At 53.3% G+C, this 26,338-nt stretch overlaps 1 protein-coding gene and 1 long non-coding RNA gene across 3 annotated transcripts; one reads left to right on the top strand and one right to left on the bottom strand.

Moving 5' to 3' along the window:
• Positions 1-1,019: 1,019 nt before the first annotated feature.
• On the top strand, positions 1,020-24,746 carry ADAMTS8 (ADAM metallopeptidase with thrombospondin type 1 motif 8). 2 transcript variants are annotated; one of them, XM_522252.7, is made up of 9 exons: positions 1,020-2,059; positions 10,396-10,635; positions 12,602-12,737; positions 13,322-13,489; positions 14,830-15,131; positions 18,076-18,259; positions 20,722-20,894; positions 21,023-21,198; positions 23,541-24,746. In XM_522252.7, the coding sequence occupies exons 1-9, from the start codon at positions 1,343-1,345 to the stop codon at positions 24,109-24,111; spliced, it is 2,667 nt and encodes an 888-aa protein (XP_522252.6). In that variant the 5' UTR covers positions 1,020-1,342; the 3' UTR covers positions 24,112-24,746. The 2 variants fall into 2 exon arrangements, with proteins under 2 accessions (XP_522252.6, XP_009422778.5); XM_009424503.5 differs by lacking the exon at positions 13,322-13,489 and having other exon boundaries at positions 1,257-2,059.
• Positions 4,951-10,061, bottom strand: LOC104001380 (uncharacterized). Its single transcript, XR_008538183.2, has 5 exons — positions 9,872-10,061; positions 9,246-9,427; positions 7,686-8,040; positions 6,730-7,102; positions 4,951-5,544 (listed from the first exon to the last, which is right to left on the bottom strand). It is a non-coding gene; the product is annotated as an uncharacterized LOC104001380 (long non-coding RNA).
• Positions 24,747-26,338: the final 1,592 nt, after the last annotated feature.

Raw genomic sequence — 26,338 nt, 5'->3', positions numbered from 1 at the left:
TAGGTAGAGAACAGGGCCCTCCACCCAATCCAGACCTGTGTCATTGAGACTGGGATGGGATGCAGTTTTGTGGTCTTGAGACCATGTCATCCCTCTCTTCCTGAATACTACCCCCTTCCCTAGGGGGCAGTGGTGACATGGGACAGAATGAATTCACCTCATACACATTTGTTCCTGGGGCTGTGGCAACGCAGTGAAACGGCCTGCCACCTTACTTGAAGTCCCGGGCAACTAGCAGTATCCAGAAGAGAAGACCTTTTTCAGGGACTGGAGGTCTGTTTCCCTCTTGGGGAAATGCTAACTTCCAACCTCAGTGCTGGTAACTTACCACTGTGCTGGCCTCTGCCCCACCTGCCCTCTAACATGACAGTGAGAGTCCCTCTTAGGGTTAACCAGGTGGGTTGTTTTTTGTTTTGTTTTTGTTTTCCCCATCTTCAGTTTGGAGTGAAAGTTAGGAAGGCTGTGCAGTAGTGATGAGAGGAGGGCATGATTTTAGCATGACCTTTTCCCCCTCTCCCTTTAAGCTTTACAGTGAAAAGCTCTGGAACCTTCTCCCCACACAGTCGGATCTCCGGAGGCATCTGCAGCGATCCCAACAGTGTCGGGCTCTGCAGACGGACTCTGCAGGGATATGAACAGGGTCGCTGAGACCAGTGCACGAGCCTCTTCGGAAGATGCATCCTGGACTCTTGGCCGCAGAGGAGGAAGCGGTTGGGGTCTCCCAGGGACTCTTTCTAAAGGGTCAGTCCAGCATGGTAGGGGTTAACGTGGGTCCACGCGTAAAGGGAAAGGAAAGAAGTTGTAGTTGACACTTCAGGGGGGCGGGTGGCGGACGGGTCTCGCTGCCTGATTGGTTTTGCATCTCATCCCAATTTTTTTTTCTCCACTCTCTCTCCCTCTTTTCAGTTTCTCTCTCTGATCCCAGGGGAGGGGAAACGGGAATAGTGAGAGATCAAAAATAAACCTCTTATGTCAAGCCGGGAAGGAAGTATAAATAAGAAGGGCTCGGCAGCCCACTCGGTGCTTCCCGGGGCGGGGAGGAGGCAGGAGGCGGCTGCGCGGGGCTGGCGCGGGCAGGGACGGAGGACGGGCGCACGCGGGCCGGGGCCAGCTGCTCGCGCTCGGCTCGGGGGCGGCGGCGCGGGAGGAGCGGGCTGCGCCAGCCAGAGGGGCCGCCGGGGGAGCGCTCCCGCCGCCGGGCCCCGCGGGCCGAGTCGGCCTCGCATCCGATTGATTCCGCTTTTCCTGGAGAGAGCGGCCGGGCCGCGCTCGGGCCGCCAGCACCTGCCCGCGCCTGGCGGGCTTCTTCCCTCTCCTGCGCGCAGTCACCGCCGCAGCCCCCATGCTCCCCGCCCCCGCCGCCCCCCGGTGGCCTCCGCTCCTGCTGCTGCTGCTGCTGCTGCCGCTGGCCCGCGGCGCCCCGGCCCGGCCCGCAGCTGGGGGGCAGGCCTCGGAGCTGGTGGTGCCCACGCGGTTGCCCGGCAGCGCGGGCGAGCTCGCGCTCCACCTGTCCGCCTTCGGCAAGGGCTTCGTGCTGCGCCTGGCGCCCGACGACAGCTTCCTGGCGCCCGAGTTCAAGATCGAGCGCCTCGGGGGCTCCGGCCGGGCGACCGGGGGCGAGCGGGGGCTGCGCGGCTGCTTCTTCTCCGGCACCGTGAATGGGGAGCCCGAGTCGCTGGCGGCGGTCAGCCTGTGCCGCGGGCTGAGCGGCTCCTTCCTGCTGGACGGCGAGGAGTTCACCATCCAGCCGCAGGGCGCGGGGGGCTCCCTGGGTCAGCCGCACCGCCTGCAGCGCTGGGGTCCCGCCGGAGCCCGCCCCCTCCCGCGAGGACCCGAGTGGGAGGTGGAGACGGGAGAGGGTCAGAGGCAGGAGAGAGGAGACAACGAGGAGGACAGCGAGGAGGAGAGCCAAGAAGAGGAGGCAGAAGGCGCTAGCGAGCTGCCACCGCCCCTGGGGGCCACGAGTAGGACCAAGCGGTTTGTGTCTGAGGCGCGCTTCGTGGAGACGCTGCTGGTGGCCGATGCGTCCATGGCTGCCTTCTACGGGGCCGACCTGCAGGTAGGACTGAGAGCCTCCTCCAGCCGCCGTGCCCGGAGGCCCCCCAGACGCCTCCCAGCGTCTCTAAAATCTCCCCTTCCAATCCCTCTGAGAAAAAAAAAAAAAAAAAAAAAGCCCTCCCCACTCATCTTCTCCAGCCTTACCCCAAACGAGATTCTCTCCTGTCTGAGAAAGAGCAGTAACTCTTTTCTGAACTTCTGCCACCCTGGCTCCCTGCGCCGCCACCCCCAGGTCCCTTCCAGTTTAGAGTGGGGCTGCCGACGCCCATCCCTCTCATCCGAATCTCCCGCGGCACGTGGCGCACTGACCCGAAAGTGGGTATCAACGCATTCCCCGGCACCTGCCTCTCCCAGCAGAGATGAAAATTGAGCGTTTACGAATAGCTCCCACTCCCACCCCTCAGCCCTCTGCTGCCTCCAGATCTGAGAGGCTCCCAGGGAAAGGCAGATGGGATGGAAAGAGATGGCTGTCTGATTCCCTTGGGTATGGAGGTCGCCATAAGCAAAAGACATTGTTTGAAAGGAGCTGAACCTGGAGAGGGGCTGCCCAACTTCTGTGCAGCCAGCTGGTTGTGATCAATGGGGCATGGACTACCTTGCCAACCTGGCGCTCGGCCCCGGCAGAACTTGGCAATGCCAGCACAAGAGGGAGGGGCAGAGAACTTCTGCCTGGGGGCTCAGCCCAGGAACTGAAGCTTTGGTGGAAACGCGAGGGGCGCAGGGGCTGGAACGAGCTCTTTGGGTGAATGTCTCTAGTAAAGCCAGACCCACACCTGGTCCACCCAGCTGCCCTTAGCCCAGACACAGCTCTTACCTAAACAGGGGAGAAAAACAGAGTCCAGGGGATGGCTACCTAACCAGACCATTTCTAACCAGATGCAAAGATGGTGCTGACTCAGCAGGAGGTGTCTGTGTTGCCCTAAACCCCAATTTCTCCCCTAAAGACCAGGTGAAGGCTTTTCCAGGAGGAAAAGAGGGTAAGGCTTCCAGGAGAAGGGTGCTCTTTGCCCCTAGGGAGCACAGAACCAGAGATGTGCCAGGGAAGGAAGAACTGACCTGCCCAGACGTCATAGTTCCCTGAAACAGGGATCCTGGCAATGCAGCAGCTAAGCTGACACTTTGTGGTGATGGCATCCTTGGCCGGGACCCAATACTAGGCTCAGTCTGTGCCCGACTGCTGGGGGCCCCAAGGGCATAGGCATTCCCTGTGCAGAATAGTCCAGACAAGGAGGCAATCAGCCTTCTGTTTCTCACCCCATCTTTCCCACCCTCTATCACTGGGAAAGGCAGGGTAGGAAAGACCCAGGGAGAAACAGATGCATAGGATGGGAAGTGCTGTGGATGAGAGTCCACGTGGCTGCCCCTCTGGCTACTGCAGGTGCTGACTTCACCCCAGGGACGCACCCCTGCAAGCCCTTGTGGTATTTGCTTCCCCAAAAGCAGGGCAGAGCAGCTTTGGGTCACGCTGATTTAACACCTGTTTCCCTGCCTGTCCTGAGAGCAGGGAGCGGTGGGAGCACCAGCCCTCTCCTCTGACTCCTTTCTTTAAGCAAGTACTAGAGAGTGTGGCAGGAGAGGGGTGAGAAGAGGGCTTCTCCCATCTCTTTAGGACCCCCACACCTGGCTCCTAGGGGGCTCCACCAGAAAGAAGCTAAGATGGCCGGGCACGGTGGCTCACGCCTGTAATCCCAGCACTTTAGGAGGCCGAGGTGGGCAGATCGCAAGCTCAGGAGATCAAGACCATCCTGGCTAACACGGTGAAACCCCGTCTCTACTAAAAATACAAAAAAAATAGCCAGGCGTGGTGGTGGGCGCCTGTAGTCCCAGCTACTCGGGAGGCTGAGGCAGGAGAATGGTGTCAACTCAGGAGGCGGAGCTTGCAGTGAGCGGAGACCGCGCCACTGCACTCCAGCCTGGGTGACAGAGCAAGACTCCATCTTAAAAAAAAAAAAAAAAGAAAAAAGAAACAAAAAAAAAGTAAGAAGCTAAGATGCACCCATTGCAAACCCAGAGCGGGGTGCTACACCCCTCTACCCCCACACATGGAACAGATTCTGACATCTACCTAAGAACCAAAACATAGGAAAGCCAAGAGAACTCCGTGCCAGCAGAGAAAGTCCGTTTTTCAGCCTTCAGGGCCAGACTGTCTCACTCTCTCAGCTGATTACCTGGACGCTGGAGATAACTGAGTATTTGCCTCAGGGACATACTCGCATCTCCAGACATCCTAGCTATCTAGAGGCAGACATGCTCTGAGGCCCGACCCCAGGATGCCCGGGCTGCTGAAGCAGGAGACTCTGCTTGGGTTTGCACCCGATTTTGTTCCCTTCAGCTTAAAGTCCAGGTTTGCTGCCCCAGACAATTCGGCTTTCTCTGTGCCGGAGACACCCAGGCATTGCCATCCTCATGAGACTCCTGACCAGGCGGTCTGGCTCCTGCTTGCCCCGCTCCCCATCCCCCACAAACATGCATTTCTGGACCTTTCCCAGCTGCACATTGGCACCTGCACACCCAGCCAGCCCACCTGGACCAGGAGAGCGCAGCAAAACAGGCATCGGGCACCTCTGAAGGCTGAGTTCCTCTCCCTAGGGGGTTGACTTCTGAGTCTCACCTGGAAGAAAAGTCTTCCCTCAGGGAGACTAGCCCCGCCACCTCCACCCTGGGTCTCATGTCCCATCCCACCTGTGCTCCTGCTGCCACCGTGGCGGGTGGGGGAGGGGCTGAGGTACAGCTGTGTCCAGGACCACCCTCAGGCCCCTCTGCTATGATAAGCTGACCAGCCTCGGAGATGCTGCAGGACAGGCGTGACTGTCTCAGCTCAGTCCCCTGCGCTTCCGAAAACAGATCCATGAGCCCAGCTGAGAGAAGAATGAAAATCAAGTTCCCGTGCCTCAAGACCTTGGCTGCCCACACCCACCTCCTGCAAATGGAAGCCAGTCCTTTATGTGGAGACCTCGTTCACACAGAGGGAAGGCACTCTGGGGTGATTACTCTTGGTAATCAGGGGTGTGGAGGATGAGAAGAGCCTTTACCTCTCTAGGGCTTAGAGTTCCTCATCTGTGAAGCAGGACACCTGGACTAGGTGATCAATCCCGGTCTGAGCACCTCTGTGGCTGCTTCATGATGAGCCGGTCTTCTGGAAGGTTTAGCCACTCTCTGAGCGTGTTCAATTCACAGCGTGGTTGTACACACATCACCTCCATGAAAATACCAGTGAGGGGGGCGAGGGAGACTGCACAGCTCACAGAGGACATGTGGCTTCCTCAGGATCAGACAGCACCGATCAGGATCAGTAAGTGGCAGGGCTGGGCCTGCAGACCAAGTCTCCCAAAGCCGAATCCTGTGCACTGTTATCCCACCAGGCGGCCTCTGTCTCAGGACTAGGGTCTGTGGCTCTGCCGACCCTCTGACGCTTGCTTATGTTGTGAGAGTGGGACTTTAAATCCAGCAGTTCAAAGCCGTCCAGGCCCACCGTGAGGCCCTGTCCTGCAAAGAAACCACCGTGGAGCAGTTCAAAGCCGCCCAGGCCCACCGTGAGGCCCTGTCCTGCAGAGAAACCACCGTGGAGGCTGAGAGAAAGAACGCACCACTGCCAAGGCTGGTCTCACTATGTTAAGCGACAATGAAGTTTTCCAGAGCTCTGTCAATTGAGTTCATTTAATCCCATGACAAAAGGGGCCCCTGTCTCCCACCTTCTTATCTGGTTTCGGAGTTAAGGAGCTCAGACAGAGGGGCCTTTCTGAAAGGAGGGACCACCTGGGAAGACTCCATTAGCTCTGTCTACATCCAGCTGCTGCTCACTGTCCCCTGTGTGAACCCGGGGCGAGATGGAGTGAGGGGCAGCATGGCAGTGCCCACTCTCGCCAGCCTGGGACGCCTGTCCCGCCAGTGCTTCTGCAGTGAGCAGAGTTTTCGAGTCCTCTTCTTAGCAGAGAGGGTCCGAAAAGTGGCACTCATCTTCCCAAAGTCCAGCAGAACACTCGCAGGAGGTCAGATTCTGGGGACTGACTTCAGGGACGGCTGTCACAGCCATCTCCATGCCCCCTTACCTGCATGCTGTGGGGAAAATGTCTTCCACAAGACACTAAAGCGGGCATGCAGCCTAGGTTGTCCAGCAGCATCCCAGTTTCTACCTGTTCTGGCATAATTATTAATACTACCGTCTTTCCCTCTCAAGGGTGTCCCGGTTTGGATGACAACAGAAACAGATTCATGTCCCCCCCTGCTCTGTGGCTACCAGGGAGAAAGACAAGTGTTATATGTGCGTGATGTCCTTCCCATTGGCAAAAGAATGCATCTTTTCCATCCCTTATGTCTGCTGCAGTCAGAATGATCAAAGATATGGAGTATTTCCCAAAGAAAATGTCTCAGTGTCCAAAGATCGCCCCTTCCCCATCTCCCAGGAGGTGGGGTGTGCATAGGCAATGACAGGCGGACTTGCTGCTTGCAAGCCTTGGGTTCACTTTGGCTAGGCTGCAGTTTTCCTTACAGCAGCAAAGATGGGTGGCAGTTAGTACAGAGACTAAGAACACAAACTTTGGAATGAAATCGAAATAATGTAGTGTCCTTGAGCAAGTCACCTATTTCTGTGTACCTCGATTATTTCAGGTAGGAGCAGTTATACCAATGTCCTAGCCTTGTCTTGAGGATGTAAGAAAATATGGAACTCACCTGACCTCGTGCCTGGTCCAGATGACATACTCAGCAAGGCGTGGCTATTACTAGAGTTGCCTTCGGTGATGGAAACCATTTGTTAGAGTGGGGAGGATGGGCTGGCCCATGCCATCAGAGTGCCGGCCACCGCTGTTTCAGCTTTGCTGTTCCACACGGCAGAGGAACCTTCTCTTTCAGCTTGCCCATGCTCAGTGGTGAAGGCTGACTTGTAGTTCAGCGTCAGTGTATGCTTTCAAGGGGCAACACTGCTCTTTGCTGCTTGCAGAACAAGAGGAGATGAAGCATATGATGCAGGTTGCTCTTTTCTCCTCTCACTTCTTTCCTCTTGCTTTGCTTCTCCATCTCCACACCCCCAGCTCAGTCTCAGGCCCTAGAGACGTCAGATAGGAAGAGGGAATGCAAGAGCTTCCCGGGGCCACTTTTCCTCACCTGACCTCCCCCCGGGCGCGCCGCGAGGGAAAGCTGTGGAGCCACCGGTGAAGCGCAAACCGGCTGGATGTAATGATGACATCGGGGCGGGAGGAGGCCGGCCCGTCCCCATCACCCACCGCAGCTGGCTTCGGCTACCACAGAAGCTCTGAGGAAGGAATCTCCTTGTTCGTATCTCAAAGAACCAAAAGGGGCTCTGGCCCACCCAACTGGCCAGGGTGTTGTTATTTTTTTTTTAATTCTTTTTTTTTTTTAATAGAGACAGGATCTCACTATGTTTCCCAGGCTGGTCTCAAGTGATTCTCCCACCTTGGCCTTCCAAAGTGCTGGGGTTACAGACATGAGCCACCCTGACTGGCCTGATGTTCATCTCTACTCCAGGTCCTGGGGTCACTCATGCACTAGCAGACTCCCTAAAAAGTGCCGCCTCTCCCTAACAAAAGTGAAGAGTATGGGATCCCCAAGTCATTCAAGAGCAGGTTGTTTGACCACCCTGGCTGGGCTGACCGTGGGCTCCCTCCTACCTGCCATGGTTTGGGGGGCGGCTGCTGTGCTGATGCCTCTGCTCCTCATGGGGGCCAGGACCCCGTTCACATTCTTCACATGCAGCCTGCCTTGGTGTGGGGAGCAGGGAGGTGTAAATCGGCACCAGGTGGTGGAGCAAGCCATCTGACTTCCTCCTTGACCAGCCGCAGGCCTGATCCCCACAGGACTCTCAGTCAGGCCTGTCCTTTGAACCCAGGATATTGGGGGAGAATCAAAGGCTCACAGCCCTGAGGTCCCCCACCTCACCCAGGCTCAGTGGTCCTTCTCCGTAGGGAACTGTGAGATGCACCGCATATATAAGGCATTCCTCTGGTCATTTCTCAGAAGAGCAGACTGGGAGGGGAAAATCAAAAACTCAGTAGAACAAGAGATAAGGAGAGATCAGTGGGATCGGGATCTGGGATTTTAAAGGGAACACTGGACCACAGAATCCTCCTAGCCTTCTTGAAAATGAAAAGTATCTTCTGAGACAGCGGCCAGAAGGACCTTCAGATGTCCTCAAGTCCAGCCCACCCCTCGAAGCTAAATGGCTCTGAAGCCGGCCCTGCCTGACAGCTATGCACTATCTGGAGAAGACAATGATATGAGCATCCCAAGCTGCAAAGAAGGAGGCTCCCTGGGAACCTGAGGGCTGGGAAGCTCCTTGTGCTGTCTTGCCCTGATCTTCAAGCAGCAGTTTATTCTGCATGAAAATCAGGGGTTAACCCTCACCTTCCTCCGGTCTTCACTGAGGATGTGAGCACTGCCTCATCTCTCACTCAGCCTCCCTCCGATCTGCTCAACGTGGGCACACAGACTTGCCCCAACCTCCTGTCTTTAGCTCCTTGTGCTGAGCTGTCTCGGCCCCGAAGCTTAGCAGCTGGTGTTCCCTAGCTTTACACCTTCCTTGTGCGACCTCATCTTCCCCATTTTGAGATTGTGAAACTGGGACTCAGCGGGAAGAAATCTTGTGATGACGGTTGCAGTTTGCCTCAGAAGAAATTCCAGGGGTTGGTCCCTGGCCCATCAGACCCTGGTCCTTCTTAGAGAGATCAGGATACTGTTGGCCTCCTGGAAGCAGCAAAGACCCGGCCAGGAGTTCGTCTCGGCAAGCCACCATTCCTCAGCGCTCACCCCCGGTTGCATAATGATGTGATTGCTTTTTTTCCCTCCAGAATCCAACTCCAGGAGCAAGCGCCAAGTTTCAGGCTTGTTGATAAGATGTTTACATCAGCCTAAACATTGCTGGAGTGCTTGACACGCCAAGTAACCTGCCAACCCCTGCTTGTAGGGCTAACAAAATACCTGGCTCATTGCCTGCGAGGTGAACAGACAGATCCCATTCACAAATAATGGGATTCATCTGGAACGCCCACACATGGCCTCACCCAATGGAATGTCCCTCTCTACCCTTTCCTTTCTCCTCCTTCCACTCCCACCTTCCAGACCACAGGAGGAGAGGAAGAGGGGATCCCAAGAGGTGGTGATCTAGGGATCGGAGAGGCAGGGCAAGCAGGTGCTGCCCAGCTGACCACACTCCAGGCTCAAGGAACACCCACCTCTGCCTCTGTGTCTCCTCTTCCACGAAATGCTCAAAGAGGGCCACTTCAAGGGGTCGCTGAGGCAGGAGAGCGAGTTCCCATCTGGCCTTCTCTCCAAGCCTTGGAATCCAGCAGGGGAGCAGTTGGCAGCCCAGGGACAAGACAGAGGCCAAGCAGTGATGTATGCTCTGTTGGCCAGCCTGGGTGGAAGGGAGAGCAGGTGAGATCCTAAGCACATGGGTCCTCTTAGGCCCACGGGATCCTCTCAAGCCCCAGTCAGGAGGGAATGAACCCTTCGGGGCTGTCCAGGCAGACACCAGGAAGCCACGCCCTGGGAAACCTAATGAGAGCACGGTGGACCTCAGAGACAGGCACACCTGGGCTGGCCTCCTGGTTTCAATAGCTGCGTGACCTTCAACAAGTTAATTTGCATGACCTTCCTCATTCGTGAAATGGAATTACAGCACCTTCTTCACAGAGTTATTGTGAGAATTGAATGAGGTAATGTGGCAGAGTAGCTGTCGTTAGGAGTGATTATCACAGCAAAGTTTTCAGTGTTAACAATTCCCACCCCGAAGAGTAGAGTTACCCCAACAGACAACAGGAAAATGTTCAGCTGGATTCTAAGGGGGAATTCTACTAACCTTGAGCGCTCAGAACTTTGCTTCTGGGCTGAGGCCGGGGACGGGTGGGGGTGGTTGGCAAGGAGATGGTGTCAGGATTAAGGCAGAATAAGCCATGCCGTCCGGTAGAACTTTCTATCTGCACATTCCAGTGCAGTAGCCATGAGCCATATATGACTATTGAAGCACTAGAAATGTGGCCTGTGCCGCGCTGTAAGTTTAAGGTTTTGGATTTTAATGAATTTGGATTTAGGTCATCCCCCGAAGCTGTCCTGGATGTTAGACACACAAGTTCGGAGCAAGGCAGGTCTGGGTTCAAAGACTGCTGTTCATGCATCAGCTTTGTGACCTCGTGCAGGTTCTTGAGCCTGTTTTCTCACATGCAAAATGAAGGGAGTAACACGGAGACCTCGGAGGTATTGTGAGGCTTTGGTAGGAATCTGATGCTCAGCCCCATAACAAGAGGTGATGGCAGCGGACAGGCCAGGCCAAGGGCCCTGAGACTTAACCCTTCACTCTGCCTCTTGTCTCCTCCTTCCTGACAGAACCACATCCTGACGTTAATGTCTGTGGCAGCCCGAATCTACAAGCACCCCAGCATCAAGAATTCCGTCAACCTGATGGTGGTAAAAGTGCTGATCGTAGAAGATGAAAAATGGGGCCCAGAGGTGTCCGACAACGGGGGGCTTACACTGCGTAACTTCTGCAACTGGCAGCGGCGTTTCAACCAGCCCAGTGACCGCCACCCAGAGCACTACGACACGGCCATCCTGCTCACCAGACAGGTCCGCGCCTGGCTCCGGAAGCCCTGGGGGGGAAGGGAGATGGGATGGGCAGATCAAAGGGAGGACCACGAGGCCTGCCCAAACATGGGAAACGTCTCCCTGCTGGCCCCAGCTGGACGCCAGAGCCTCATGCCCGGAATGATGAGGAGGAGGTCATGAGGACAAGTGTGAGGTATTTGCAAGGGAAGGAGAAGAATCTTGTAAGGGCTCTCTTCCAAAAGTTTGTGACCAGCTGTCTCCTGAGGTCACACATAACAAGAAGAAATGGGCTCAGGCTGCCCAGTGAGAGATCTGGGCTTGGAATGAAGAGAGTAGTTCTAGCTGCAGTGGTTGTAAAACACAGGGGCAGGTAGCCAGGGGGTCCCCTCAAGATCTGCCCACAGCAGGAGGGCTGCCCACCTACACGGCATGACTTAAACAGACAGCTTCCTGAAAGCAAGAGAGTGATCCTGTGTGCCAGGCCCTGTCTGCTCCTTCAGTCTCATCAGGGCCCCACCGGGCAGGCCCTGGTGTTATCCCCATTTTGTAACAGAGAAAACTGAGGCACAGAGTGGCCACACAGCTCTCGTGCCACATAGCGGCAGCGCCCATAGTCCAGCCAAGACAGTGCTGCTGTAGAGTCATGTTCTGAATGACTGTGCTGTCCTGTCCCCACAAAAAGCCTTTGAAGTCCCAGCCAGCCCTAGGATGCAGCCAGCCCTAGGACGCAGCCAGCCCTAGGATACAGCCAGCCTGTAACATAGAACAGGCTCCCTTACATGAGTGGCTGATGTCAAGACAGACGGAGATTTCCCGATCTTGTCACTCAGAAATCCATCTTGATAGCCTTTGTATTTTATACTCTTTTTGGTTTTTAATTTTGTTTTGTTTTGTTTGAGACAAGGTCTCGCTCTGTCACCCGGGCTGGAGTTCAATGGCACAATCACAGCTCACTGCAGCCTCTGCCTGCTAGGTCCAAATGATCCACCCACCTCAGCCTCCTGAGTAGCTGAGATGACAAGCGCAAGCCACCTTGCCCAGCTAAATTTTTTTTTTTTTTTTTGCTTTTTGTAGGAACAGGGTTTCACTATATTGCCCAGCCTGGTCTCCAGCTCCTGGACTCAAGCAATCTACCTGCCTCGTCCTCTCAAAATGCTGAGATTACAGACTGTTTTTATTTTTTAACAAAAGGAAATTTCACAGGTTACTCTCCAATTTAGAAAGATGGGGGATGGGTGAACTGGCTTGACCATAAACACAAAAAGAACCAATAAAGCGAGGCCACTAGGTGGGATATCCAGACACGTTGAAACTGCCGTTGCGTCCTCCTCCTTAAAAAAGCTCAGCCAGGCACGTGGCAAGCGGCTGTAGTCCCAGCTACTTGGGAGGCTGAGGTGAGAGAATTACTTGTGCTCAGGAGTTTGAGGCTAAGTGAGCTACAATTACTCCTGTGAATAGCCACTGCATTCCAGCCTGGGCAACATAGCCAGACCTCGCCTCTAAAATGTAATTTAGGCCGGGCACGGTGGCTCACGCCTGTAATCCCAGCACTTTGGGAGGCCGAAGGAGCCGGATTGTCCGAGGTCAGGAGTTTGAGACCAGCCTGGATAACATGGTGAAACCCTGTCTCTACTAAAAATACAAAAATTAGCCAGGTGTGGTGGTGCACGCCTGTAGTCCTAACTACTTGGGAGGCTGAGGTGGGAGAATCACCTCAACCCCATAAGCAGAGGATGCAGTGAGCTGAGATCGTGCCACTGCACTCCAGCCTGGATGACAGAGCAAGACTGCATCTCAAAAAAATAATAATAATAATAATTTAATTTAAAAGCTCGATAAATGCAGGTGATGCACAGGCCAGCAAGCATGTTATGGGACGCTCAGTGGTCCACTCCCACGTGCACGCTGGCCACACCCGGCCCTGCAGGCCTGCAGCGCAACCCACACACACACTGATGCACTCTCTTGCTCTCTCCCCGCCACGCAGAACTTCTGTGGGCAGGAGGGGCTGTGTGACACCCTGGGTGTGGCAGACATCGGGACCATTTGTGACCCCAACAAAAGCTGCTCCGTGATCGAGGATGAGGGGCTCCAGGCGGCCCACACCCTGGCCCATGAACTAGGTAAGATTTGCTGTGCCAAAGCCCACTTTACTCTTCCAGATCCGAGGTTGCATAGATCCTAAGGAACATGCGGCCCTTGCTTAGGAATAGCCCCTCCTAATTTTGACAGGGTGACTGTACACAAACAGATACCGCGCTTGACAGCGCTGAACACAACTCCGCTCCCACCCCGAGCACATGGCCAAAATACAAAAGCAGCATCCCACACGATTATCACAGGTCACCGGGCAAATGCCAGGACACCAGACACGTGCTGGGGTGGAGGCGTGGAGCTGTGCACAAGCTAAGCCGTGGGATCTGGGGGAAGAACAACGGTCCAGGGACTGTCATGTAAGAGGGCAAATAATAGAGCTAGATCCAAATTCAGGACGGGCTGAGGCAGAAAATAAAGGGGTATCCGCGTTTCTCAGTCATCTGAGAACGCGTCCTGGAAGAGCAAAGCGCAGGGGAAAGCTCTACGCAGAGATCTTCGGAGAGTGAGGGGGTGGCTGCTCCCCTGAGGAGCTCCATCTCTGTCCCTAGCTGGGCCGGGTGGGGCGCCCTCAGGCAGGACAGGGCGGAGTGGACCAGGCCTCTCTCCCCAGGGCACGTCCTCAGCATGCCCCACGACGACTCCAAGCCCTGCACGCGGCTCTTCGGGCCCATGGGCAAGCACCACGTGATGGCACCGCTGTTCGTCCACCTGAACCAGACGCTGCCCTGGTCCCCCTGCAGCGCCATGTATCTCACGGAGCTTCTGGACGGCGGGCACGGTAGGCACCGGCGGCCCCGCCCTACTTGTCCCCGTGGGCCTCCTTCCACTGGTGCTGGCGCAGAGACCCCTCCAGCTGTGCCTCCTCACAGGGCCCTTAGAGCTGAGTTCCCGGCCAGCCTCCCATGCTGGGGCATTCACACCACCCCCGAAGTCTGCTCTTCCTGGCCCCATCTTCCAGCAGCCGAGTTCTGCGCTAATTTAGATTAGTCACAAGGCAGGGGGAAGTCATCCGAGAAGGTTGTCTGAAGGAGGAGGGTTTGAGCAGCGCTTGAAGGAATAGAAGCACGTAGCACAGAGGAGAGACGAACCTACAACAACAGCTCAGGTGTGACAGAGGCAGTGACTGCGTCCTGTGAGAGCAAGAGGGCGGGGAGCTGGTTCAAAGGACTGGAGCCAGGCATGGGGTGCGCACCTGTGGTCCCAGATACTCAGGAGGCTGAGGCAGGAGGATCACTTGAGCCCAGGAGGTCAAGGCTACCAGTAAGCTGTGATCATGCCACTGACTCCAGCCTGGGTGACAGAAAGAGACGCTATCTCTTTAAAAAAAAAAAAAAAAAAAGGGGGCCGGGTGCAGTGGCTTCCGCCTGTAATCTCAGCACTTTGGGAGGCTGAGGCAGGTGGATCACAAGGTCAGGAGTTCGAGACCAGCCCGTCCAACATGGTGAAATCCCATCTCTACTAAAGATACAAAAAATTAGCCGGGCGTGTTAGCACACGCCTGTAGTCCTAGCTACTCAGGAGGCTGAGGCAGAAGAATCGCTTGAACCCGGGAGGTGGAGGTTGCGGTGAGCCGAGATCGAGCCACTGCACTCCAGCCTGGGCAACAGAGCTAGACTTCATCTCAAAAAATAAAATTGCTTCTCAGAAGAGGGGATTAAAGAAAAAACAATTTTAAGTGGTTGGAATTGTTGGTAAAGTAATGAAATATTCTAGATCCTTCTCACTGAGGGAGACAGGGACATGTATGATGCAAAAATAAGATGATCCAGACAGCATTAGTTGGTCTTCATTTGCATGCTGTGGCTCTCAGGAGCACGGTTAGGTTGTGATATGGATGAATATTGTGTTAGCTGGCATTCACTGGGTACACAGAATGTCGGGGGCAATGCTTCCTAGATGTTCAGGACAGCAAAGGAAAGTCGGTCCTGAAGAGCGTTTGCAACCGATAGTCAAAAATTAGGCATGCTCTCACTAGATCATCAAGTGGTGACAGCTTTTAGTTGGAGGTCAAGAAGTCGTGACACCTAGACCTTCAGTGCCATCCATCACAGGCCATGAAGAGCTGAGAGGGCGGCAGCCCTGTGCACGTTCTTACACCCCTGCTTCCTCTTTTCCCAGGAGACTGTCTCCTGGACGCCCCTGCCGCGGCCCTGCCCCTCCCCACAGGCCTCCCGGGCCGCATGGCCCTGTACCAGCTGGACCAGCAGTGCAGGCAGATCTTTGGGCCGGATTTCCGCCACTGCCCCAACACCTCTGCTCAGGACGTCTGCGCCCAGCTTTGGTGCCACACTGATGGGGCTGAGCCCCTGTGCCACACGAAGAATGGCAGCCTGCCCTGGGCTGACGGCACGCCGTGCGGGCCTGGGCACCTCTGCTCAGAAGGCAGCTGTCTACCTGAGGAGGAAGTGGAAAGGCCCAAGGTGAGGGACAGCCCCTGAGGATAGCGGGGAGGAGAAAGGAGAAACAAAAGGAAATGGGGAGGACTGAGGGCTGTTCTCAAGGAGGAAACCACACTTGAGAGTCATGAACCGAGAGACAGCCAGGCAGAGCGGCTCACACTGGAATCCCAGCACTTTGGGAAGCTGAGGCAGAAGGATCACTTGAACCGAGACCAGCCTGGGCAACATAGTGAGATCCTGTCTGTACAAAAAAATAAAAAATAAGTCGGGCATGGTGACTCACACTTGTAGTCCCAGCTACTCAGAAGGCGGAGGCAGGGAGATCACTTGATCTCAGGAGTTTGGGGCTGCAGTGAACCATGATCATGCCACTGCGCTCTAGCCTGGGCAACAGGGAGACCCTGTCTCCAAAAAAAAAAAAAAAGAAAAGAAACTTCGGGCCAGGCTGCAACATAGGACTTCTAGGTAAAATCACTCATCTTTTAACAAACAAACCAAAGCATATTTATCCACACAGTGAGGAGCCCGTGAAGGCTATCCCCTCGGTCAGTGGGTTGACACTGCCGTGGCTCCAGACATTAGGGAGCTGCTTTGGGGCTGACTCAGGGCTGGTGCAGATGCAGATTGGTGAGAGGGGTGGAGACAGGAAGGTGGGCACACAACAGACTGGAGCCACTGTCAATTCCGTCATGAACACACAGAGACACGTGGAATAAATTCCATCAAGAATTGAGTGAAAAGTATTCATAGCCTGCCCGTGCTTGAACTGAATGCATAATTACAGGTTGGGAGAATAAGAGCAGTTGTGGGAATTCCGTACTCAGAGAGGAGGAGAGGAGACAGATTCAGAGCTGCCTCTGGCCAGGCAGAAAAAAACTTGGCCCAGGAGAGAGTAAACTCACAAGAAAAACCAAGGCAGTGCCAGTGAGGGTTTTTAAATGATTCACTTCTTTGCCCTGCTCTGAATACATCCAAACTGTGAGGCTGATTGCATTTCTCTTACTGTGACTCATGGAGCCATCACTATGAAACAGCATCCACTGAGTTTCACAGCCCGGTCCCCACCAGCGCTGAATCGCCAGGGTGGCCCGAGCACTCCTCAGTGCATGTCTTTTGCACTGAGCCTTGGGAGCCTGCCTGCACCAGGTAAGCTCCGTACTCTTGTCCTAAGCCTGAGCTGGTGCAGGATTCATGGACTGATCCTCAGCCACCTCCCATTCACCCTGTTCATTCTCATCACATGTTATTGAGGGGAGAGCAGAGAGATCTGCCACCAATCCCGGAGCACAGCCGAGCTAAGTGCAGGGAGAGGTTGACGTGAAATGATCATGCAATGATGTGTGGCCTCTATTTTTAAGAAGTCAGATCAGAAAATACATATTTATAGAATCAGGCCGGGTGCTGTAATCCCAGCACTTTGGGAGGCCGAGGCGGGTGGATCACCTGAGGTCAGGAGTTCGAGACCAGCCTCAGCAACATGGTGAAACCCTGTCTCTACTAAAAATACAACAATTAGCCAGGTGTGGTGACAGGTGCCTGTAATCCCAGCTACTCCAGAGGCCAAGACAGGAGAATCACTTGAACCCAGGAGGCGGCAGTTGCAGTGAGCCAAGATCACACCACTGCACTCTGGCCTGGGCGACAGAGCAAGACTTTCAAGAAAGAAAGAAAGTGAGAAAGAAAGAGAGAAAGAGAGAGAGAAAGAAAGTGAGAAAGAGAGAAAGAATATATACATAGAATCATATCTTTTGTAAAATAAAAGCATTGCATTTTTATGATGATATATTCAGAGCAAAAGTATGAAAAATATTGGTGAAAATCATGTTAATGGTTTTATCTGGGTAGTGGTGTTTTAAAGAAGTGTTAATTTCTTTTTTACACTTTTCTGCATTTTTTTATTTGTCGTATGAGCAGCTATTACTTTTATAACTTTTAAAAATTATTTTCATTTTGAATACTCTATGAACTTTTGGGCATACAGCATTCCAAAGGGCAAAGCTTTGTTCTCATAGGTCAGTTGTAAAATGGGAAGCAGGGCCAGGCATGGTGGCTCACACTTGTAATCCCAGTACTTTGGGAGGCCGAGGCGGGTTGATCACTTGAGGTCAGGAGTTCAAGACCAGCATGGCCAACATGGTGAAACCCCATCTCTACTAAAAATACAAAAATTAGCCAAGCATGGAGGTGTGCACTGTAATCCCAGCTATTCGGGAGGCCGAGGCACAAGAATCGCTTGAACCCAGGAGGCGGAGGTTGCAGTGAGCCGAGATCACGCCTTTGAACTCCAGCCTTGGCAACAGAGCAAAACTCTGTCACAAAAAAAAAAAAAAAAAAAGAGGAAGCAATTCTGTTTCTTTCCCAAGCATTATCCTATCACTGGAACCAGTGGCTGGTAGACTATGGCGACACCTCCCAGGGATGTTTCCTTTAGACAAGAGTTCCTCTACCTTGGCACTAGGGACACTTGGGACTGGATAATTGTTACCGTGGGGCCTGTGCATTGCTGCATGTTGAGCAGCATCCCTGGCCTCTACCCACTAGATGTGGTCACGTACACCCTCCACAGCTGCAGCCACCAGAATATCTCCAGACATTGCCAAATGTGCCCTGGAGGGCAGAATTCGCCCCAACGGAGAACCACTGCATTATATGCAACCTTATTCCCATAAAAGGGTGTCATTCATTCATTCATTCAGCAGATAGCCTATTGAGCACCTTACTAAGCATAAGGCACTGTTTTAGACACTGAGGAGTCCGTAGTGAATGAGTCCAGCCTGGTCTCTGTGCTCACAAAGCCATGCAGGCCACACAGTCATTAAACAAATGATTGAGGCAGTTTACGGTGCTCCATGCACCAAGATGAGAATGACTAGATGAGGAAGCCAGGGCTTTGGCCACCCAGTGACACAGATACTGAAGCCTCCTGGCCTTTGCTCCTCATTCAGTGTGCCATTGTACGTTGCAGCTCGTGGTAGATGGAGGCTGGGCACCGTGGGGACCCTGGGGAGAATGTTCTCGGACCTGTGGAGGAGGAGTACAGTTTTCACACCGTGAGTGCAAGGGCCCCGAGCCTCAGAATGGAGGAAGATACTGCCTGGGTCGGAGAGCCAAGTACCAGTCATGCCACACGGAGGAATGCCCCCCTGACGGTAACTACCACTCAGCAGCTACTATCATTGCTATGACGCATCCCCAGAGGATGTGTAAAGTGGGAGTGAAGTGGGTGTCCCGGGATATAGAGTTACTCCCAGAGGGGAGTAAAGTGGGTCTCCTGGGATGTAGAGTTTTGCCTGTGATCTCCACCTAAATGGGCTCTGCAAGGTTCCAATCCCAGGGGCAGCTCTCAGGGACCCAGGACAGCTCTCATAATGTTCAGAGAGCCTGGCAAAGTCAAGGAGAGAAATTACGCTCATCTTCCAAGATGTGGAGAGGAGGACATCACTCCCAACCAAACTTATTGGGGAGGAGCCTCTGCAGAGGGGCTGGTGTCTAGGAAACTAATCCTCCTGGAGGCATAGGAACCCTCATCTGTGTGCAGAATGGAAGCATTTTCCAAAGCAAGTGTCAGAGCCAAACCTCCAAGATCTTTCTAGCCAAAATTCAGCCCAGGGCAGAGGGAGGATTTCTGAATCTGATTCCTGTTCACATTCCTTCTGAGAAGAGTTGCCCATCTTCCCTTGGGGCCATGGCAACTGTTTGACAGAATCTTCCCAGGAAGTAATACTACCTCTCCCTCCCCTTGGCATATTCCTATCCCCAGTACCTGCTGGAAACCACAAACATTAACTTAGAGGCAGTAAAGGGGCAGCAGCAAACTCGTGAGAGGGAAATCATTACAAGGTTTTTCCCCACCATCCCATCCAACTGCCCAGTGTGCAGCTCCAGGAAGGATTGGCAGGCAAGAAAAATCAGGCAGAGCCTTAGGAGAGATTCAACCACGGGAAAAGACACTGGCATTGGGTTGATGTCTCATAGGAGAATCTGTAGGCTTTGCGGTTTCACAAGACAAGAAGGATCCACAATGGTTTGAGGCTCTAGAAACTTTGCCCTGGAATTGTGTGAGAGTTTGCCTGGCATACAGGGTGAGACGTTGCTGGGAAAGGGGGAGGACGAGAATGAATATAGGGTGCAAGGTAGGTGTGGACGAAAAGTGATGTCATGATGTCAGATGCACCAAAGTCTGCCATTACTGTCGAGTATTTTTTAGTATTTTTTGTGTGTCTAGGACTATAAAAATGTATGAAAATGTAAAAGGCATGGTCTCTGTCCTTAAGGAGCTTGTAGTCCAATTAGAGACCCAAATCCCTTTAACACAGCCATTACGTTTCAATGGATGAGTCACAGACCCTAGGTTGGTGAGGGGCTCGGAGAAAGGAAAGGCTGGGTGAGCGGAAGCTTTGAAAGGAGTTAGGACTGAGCAGAGTCTGGAGGACTGAGATGGGGTGAGGTGTGAGGGGACCTGCCAGGGTGGAGGAAAGGTGTGAGAAGGGCCCTCATTCACTTAGGTGGAATCAAGCAAAGCACACCACTATGTCAAGGCCAGACCACAGAGGTCCTTGAAGGCTGACACAGTATCTGGGGGTTATCTGTGCCACCTGTCCCATTAAGTCACCTGGAAGCTCCTGCAGACACATCCCAGACCCCCTCAGCTGCACTGACTCAGAGTCTCAGGCGTGGAGTGTGGCATCTGCCTTGGCAAAGTCTCCCCAGGCATTCAGATGCACAGTTTGGGCGGGGAACCTTGGCAGGAAGAACAGCTTTAATTTTAGGATTTGGGGGTGGAAAGCAACCCACATCTAGCTTCAGATGGGTTGGTCTGGCAGCGGCACGTGGCAGGATGGAGAGGAGGCAGGCACAGGTCCCCATGAAGCCAGCAGGCCTGGGCTTGTGGTGGTGAGAGTGGGATGCCATCGTTTTAAATCACAGATTGTCCTGAATATAGTGTGGGTCTTTGTGACAGTTTGGAAATAGCAGATAGAGATGCTCAAATGTTCGGGAGATACCAGGATACCAGTCTCAGACTTGGGCATGGTAAGATCAGCAAATGAAAGTCAAGACAGTTCATGGAAGGACCATCGGGAGCTTGGCCATGCTGAGTTGGAGGTAATCGTAGTACATACAAACGGAGCTCCCCAGAGACACCCAGAATTACGGAATGTGGGTGTAGGGGCAAGATCAGAGCTAGACATGTAGATTTAGGAGTCTTTGGATTCATGTCTGGTGTCACTGAGGAAATCGATACTGCACAATTAGTAGTGTCCTGAGAATATAGCTCCACGTGCCATTCTGTGCCTTCCAAGCTTACTGAATTGTTCCCTGTTGCTCCCTGAGTTTATTCACCTGTAGAGTACAATGAGTCTCTTTCCCTAACGGAAAGTGCATTTATCCTAGACAGCCCAGCATGCGGCTGGAGGCTCCTTTCCTTGCCCTTTTGAGTAAGGGTCACACATGCGTCTAGGAATGTTGTGCCCAGAAGACACTGGCCCCGGGCGCCTGGGTTGAGTTCAAAACCAAAAGAAAGAAGAAAAGTGCTGTAAATTCAGGATTTCTCCACCGGATGCTCCTGCTTCCGCATGGGTGTCACCTCCATGCCGTTTCTTCCTCTTTCTAGGGAAAAGCTTCAGGGAGCAGCAGTGTGAGAAGTATAATGCCTACAATTACACTGACATGGACGGGAATCTCCTGCAGTGGGTCCCCAAGTATGCTGGGGTGTCCCCCCGGGACCGCTGCAAGTTGTTCTGCCGAGCCCGGGGGAGGAGCGAGTTCAAAGTGTTCGAGGCCAAGGTGAGAATCACCCTGGGACTCAGATCCAGAGATGGGGAGGAAGGTCGCCTCTCCCCACACCCCCGCCCCCCGGCAGGCTGCTTCTGTGCTCAACACGCCCTCCCTCACCTTCCCTTTCCCCGTTGTAGGTGATCGATGGCACCCTGTGTGGGCCAGAAACACTGGCCATCTGTGTCCGTGGCCAGTGTGTCAAGGCCGGCTGTGACCATGTGGTGGACTCGCCTCGGAAGCTGGACAAATGCGGGGTGTGTGGGGGCAAAGGCAACTCCTGCAGGAAGGTCTCCGGGTCCCTCACCCCCACCAGGTGAGTCTCCCCAGAAGTTCTGTACCTTGCTTGGTAGAAGAGCATAATAGGCTTTGCACTCTGCTAGGCTCAAATTGAACTGTGGCTGCTACTTAATGGCTGTGAGGGTTGGGCAAGTTATTTAAACTCTCCGAGCTTCAGTTTCTTTATAAAATGTCAGCAGTATCTCTATCTCAGAGTCGTCGTAAGGATTTCCTGAGATGGGATGTGCACTTGGCAGTGTCGAGCTCATAGAAAAGATAGAACACAGGGCAGCCGTGACTTTTACGAGGGCTGGAGGCCCTGTGGATAGGGAGCTGTCATCTCTGAGTCAGTCGAGCCACACTGAGTAACCTGGACCTCTGCCAGAAAACAGCTCTCCCAGGCCTGTTTTGGGAAGGACGTCTCACCCTAAGCCTGGCAGGCCCTGTCCTTTCTGCAGATGGATCTTCAGAGAAGGGGGTTACCAAAAAGGGGCCCTGGCAGCCTCAGGGCTTTCATGAATCTGAGAACTCCAGACACTTTGTTCTCATCCTAATGCCCCACATTCATAAAACTCCAAGGATTTTCCAAAGCGCTTTCATTTCCATGGTCTCATTTGATTTGTAAAATAAGTCCATGAGGTGAGCAAGGCCAATACTATTCCTCATTTTGCAGAGGAAGAAATTAAGGCACAGAAAGATTAAATGACTTTTCTAAGGTCACATTGATGGTTAATGGCGGCCAGAAGAGAACCTAGGAACCTAGCTTTCCTAAGTCCTGGATGACTTTTGTCTCCCATTCCATGTACTTCCTGCAGAGTAAGGGCAAGGTCGGGTGTTTTATATGGGCCACACTCTGCCTGTCTGCCTCCAGTACATCAATGTGTCCTAGGGGTTATGTGAGCATCCACCTGTCCAACCACTTCCCCCACTCACGGTCTCAGAGTTTTTGAGAAGTGTTCACTGTATTGTATTCTACCTAGTGAAGCTCGCAAACCCTGCCCCATTCTGTGTGTGTGTGTCTGTCTGTCTGTCTGTCTGTCTCTACATCTCTCATCTCACCAGTCTGAGAAAACAGAATCAGCCTACAGCAGGCAACTTGGGACTGTTTTCTTTTTTTTTTTTTTTTTTTTTTGTTATTTTGAGACAGAGTCTCACTCTGTTACCTAGGCTGGAGTGCGGTGGCACCATCTTGGCTCACTGCAACCTGCTTCCCAGGTTCAAGCAATTCTCCTGCCTCAGCTTCCCAGGTAGCTGGGATTACAGGCATGCACCACCACACCCAGCTAATTTTTGTATTTTTAGTAGAGACTGGGTTTCGCCATGTTGGCCAGGCTGGTCATGAACTCCTGGCTTCAAGTGATCTGCCCTCCTTGGCCTCCCAAAGTGCTGGGATTGTGGGTATGAGCCACTGCACCCTGCCTTGGAATTCTTTTTACATTTAAGCTCAAAAGACATAGAAAAAGAGAAGCAGACACTATTCAGATACTGGGTCCCTTGGCCACTTTCCCTCAGGCTTTAGACAGATGGGCCTGTGGACACTCTAAGAGTCTGAGACTAAGCAGCTAGCCCCAGCTGGACATATGGTAAGAAGAGCAAAAAGCCCGCCTGACCACTCGCCTCACTTTCTCCCCAGCCTATGGAACCCAGATTTCCAGAAAAGAACAAACAACTAATCTTTCTTCATCCTACCTAAAGCCCTAAGCCTATAATGGACTGGAAACAGTTTCCCAAAACTGCTTCCTATCATTCCAGAAGCACAGTGCTCATGGTGCCTGGGCACTCCCAGAAGGTGGCTTCAAAGAAGCGGAGGCTTAAACCCCCAACTCCCAACCCCACCCTCATCCCACCCCAGGGCCATATTCATCAAATACTAGGAGCCGACTGACTCAGTGAGGTGGTGTGAAATTTCCCTCCTGTTCACGTGCTGGAAGGGGTGTGTGGAACAGTTTTTTCCATGTGGGTTTGAGCTCTGGGTGTGGAGGTGGCCGATCAAAGTTGTATACCAGTGCAAGGAACTAGAGGTATTTGAGATCACATTTGACAGGTGCCAGGTTTGGCTACACCAGTGCAGCTTTCCACATCCTTCTGGGTTCTCCTCATCTCTATGCTGTTCTCAACACCCACATACCTCAACTCCTCAACCACACTTTTGAAATAGAGTTGCCAGATGAAGCAAACACCCTTGAAAATCCCAACGTACAGACATTTCTGTCTGCCTAAACAGCTAATTTATTGAGAACTTTGAGGCAACTTGCTTAATTACTTGCTTTGTTTTTTTCGTGTCTGCCACCTGGGGTGCCCACTTCAGTCTCCAAGGCATCATCGTGACCTGGGCTGGGCAGCCAGTGGTCTAAGGGTGTCCTTCTGTTTCTATCACAGTTATGGCTACAATGACATTGTCACCATCCCAGCTGGTGCCACTAATATTGACGTGAAGCAGCGGAGCCACCCAGGTGTGCAGAACGATGGGAACTACCTGGCGCTGAAGACGGCTGATGGGCAGTACCTGCTCAACGGCAACCTGGCCATCTCTGCCATAGAGCAGGACATCTTGGTGAAGGGGACCATCCTGAAGTACAGCGGCTCCATCGCCACCCTGGAGCGCCTGCAGAGCTTCCGGCCCTTGCCAGAGCCTCTGACAGTGCAGCTCCTGACAGTCCCTGGCGAGGTCTTCCCCCCAAAAGTCAAATACACCTTCTTTGTTCCTAATGACGTGGACTTCAGCATGCAGAGCAGCAAAGAGAGAGCAACCACCAACATCATCCAGCCGCTGCTCCACGCACAGTGGGTGCTGGGGGACTGGTCTGAGTGCTCCAGCACCTGCGGGGCCGGCTGGCAGAGGCGAACTGTAGAGTGCAGGGACCCCTCCGGCCAGGCCTCTGCCACCTGCAACAAGGCTCTGAAACCCGAGGATGCCAAGCCCTGCGAAAGCCAGCTGTGCCCCCTGTGATTCAGGGGGGCAGGGGCCAGTCTTGTGCTCCTGGACGTGCGGTACTGAGGTGCAGACAAGGGTCTCCACTGTGGTGACTGGGTCCCTTGGCCATATCAAGGCAGCACGGCCCACCCAGGCCTCCCATTGCCGCAACCCCTCCAGTATTGCACAAATTCCTAAGGGGGAAGAGGAGAGGGTATGGGGCGGCAGACCCTATCATCAACTGTCCAGTGGACTGGACCTTGCTCGGGTTCAAGTAGAGGGCATAGGTTAAAAGGTAAAAGTGCACTTATTGACTCAGACAGGACACTCAGCGTCAGTCTGTTTGCAAAGGACTAGCAAACTTAAATGAAAAAAAAAATTCTATCTGGTTTCCCCGATAAATAATCTACCTCACAGGGGAAAAAATTAGTACAAGAGAGGCGTGGGGCAGGGAGTCAATGGTGAATGTCAAAGCAGGCTCCAAAGCTGGACCCCAAGCTGTCTTCAAGAATGACCACGACTGTCTTCAGTGTTAAAATCCATCACCTAAAGGGCCGCAGCGTCGCAGGGTTTGGAGAGCCACATGTTCTCAGGCTGCCACCTGCAGGGGTGGATCCATTTCAAGTATTTATGCAAATGTGTCTCTGAACTAAAGTGTGATCTTATGCCAATGCAGTGGTCTGGTCTGATTCATTGTTTCTTTGGAAAGGGCAGGGACCTAGAACCCAGGGATGGAGGCTGAAACTAGGTCAGCTCATGTTGAACTCGTGCTGGGTAGCTGGCTCCCTGCCTGCTCTGGGTCCTCACAGGCCTGCAGAATCCAGCTCATTCGGGCAAATTTCATTTGCAGGATCTAGACCAGTGGTTCCCAAGGTTTCATTAGGATCATCTAGAGGGCTGTGAAAACAGATTGTGAGGCTGGGCACAGTGGCTCACACCTGTCATTCCAGCACTTTGGGAGGCTGAGGCAGGAGGATTGCCTGAGCCCAGGAGTTCAAGACCAGCCATGACAATATGGCGAGACCCTGTTTCTACAAAAAATTAAAAAACAAAATCAGTCGGTCATGGTGGTACAGGCCTGTAGTCCCAGCTGCTCAGGAGGCTGAGGTGGGAGGGTCACTTGAGCCCAGGAGGTTGAGGCTTCAGTGAGCCATTTTCGTGCCACTGCACTCCAGCCTGGATGACACAGTGAGACCCTGTCTCAAAAAAAAAAAAAGAAAGAAAAAAAGAAAAGAAAACACAGATTGTGGGGCCCCATCCCCAGAGTTTCTGATCTAATGGTTGGGGTGGCCTGAGAATCTGCATTTCTAACAAGTTCCCAGTGACTGACATGGAGGCTGCTGGTTTGGGAGCCACACTGTGAACGCCTGTGCTCCAGCTGGGAGATCACAATTGTTATGCGATGCCTTTGGGCTCGTCATTCTTGAGAAAGAATATCCCCTTCCTCTCTGTGAGCTACCCCATCATCCTCTTACATGCTGCCTGCCTCCTTTTAGTTTAGCTGGGGGCACCAGATCCTCAGCCCCTACTCCGCTCCATAGCTCCTCATCTCTCCTGTGGCTCAGAGGAACTCTGGCTCAGTCTTCCACCTGGTCTGGTGCAGAGGGAACTTACTTAGTCCCTAATCACAAATGGGTGACCAGAAACGACATCAAGAAATGACATTCTAGCAAAAGAAGGAAAATACCCAAATGTGCATCTTGGTTTTTTTCACCACCTGTGCCCCCTTTGTCCTCCCATTCAGATATCTGGCACCATGGGCAGAGAGGATGCTGTAGGGGCACTAGGCAAGGCCATGAGATTCCAGCCCCACTGTTCCCCTTAGCTGCTCTCTACACAATGACAGCTGACACAGAGTTGGTCACTCCTTCTTGTCTGCCTACTCTTTTCAGCGAGTGGGAGGCTGGGCTTACCTAAGCATAAACAGGCACACACACAGGCATGTTGTTGATGACTAGCAAAACCAGATTGTTTCCCTGCTGTGCACCAGTTTTGTGGAGGCTGATGTATGCTTCCACAACTCTTCATCGCCTTCCATTTCTCGCTGTCCCCCAAATAAGGCCAAGTGTGTCCCCCTTAACGGCCTAAGCCAGGCCAGCTGTGCCATCCCTGCTGCCTGCATCATTACCAGGCACAGCTTTTGCCCTGGAGTTCAGCTGGCAGCAGAGCTGCTGATGTGCAAAGCAGAATGGAATCCAGCTTGGCTCTCCCGGCTGTGTGGGCTCGGCGAGGCTCTCAGAACGCATACTTGTTTGTGTCTGGA

Source organism: Pan troglodytes, chromosome 9 (genome assembly GCF_028858775.2).
Source record: "Pan troglodytes isolate AG18354 chromosome 9, NHGRI_mPanTro3-v2.0_pri, whole genome shotgun sequence".
Taxonomy (NCBI): Eukaryota; Metazoa; Chordata; class Mammalia; order Primates; family Hominidae; genus Pan; species Pan troglodytes.
Note: the sequence above shows the minus strand (reverse complement) of the source record. Positions and strands in the feature narration are given on the sequence as shown.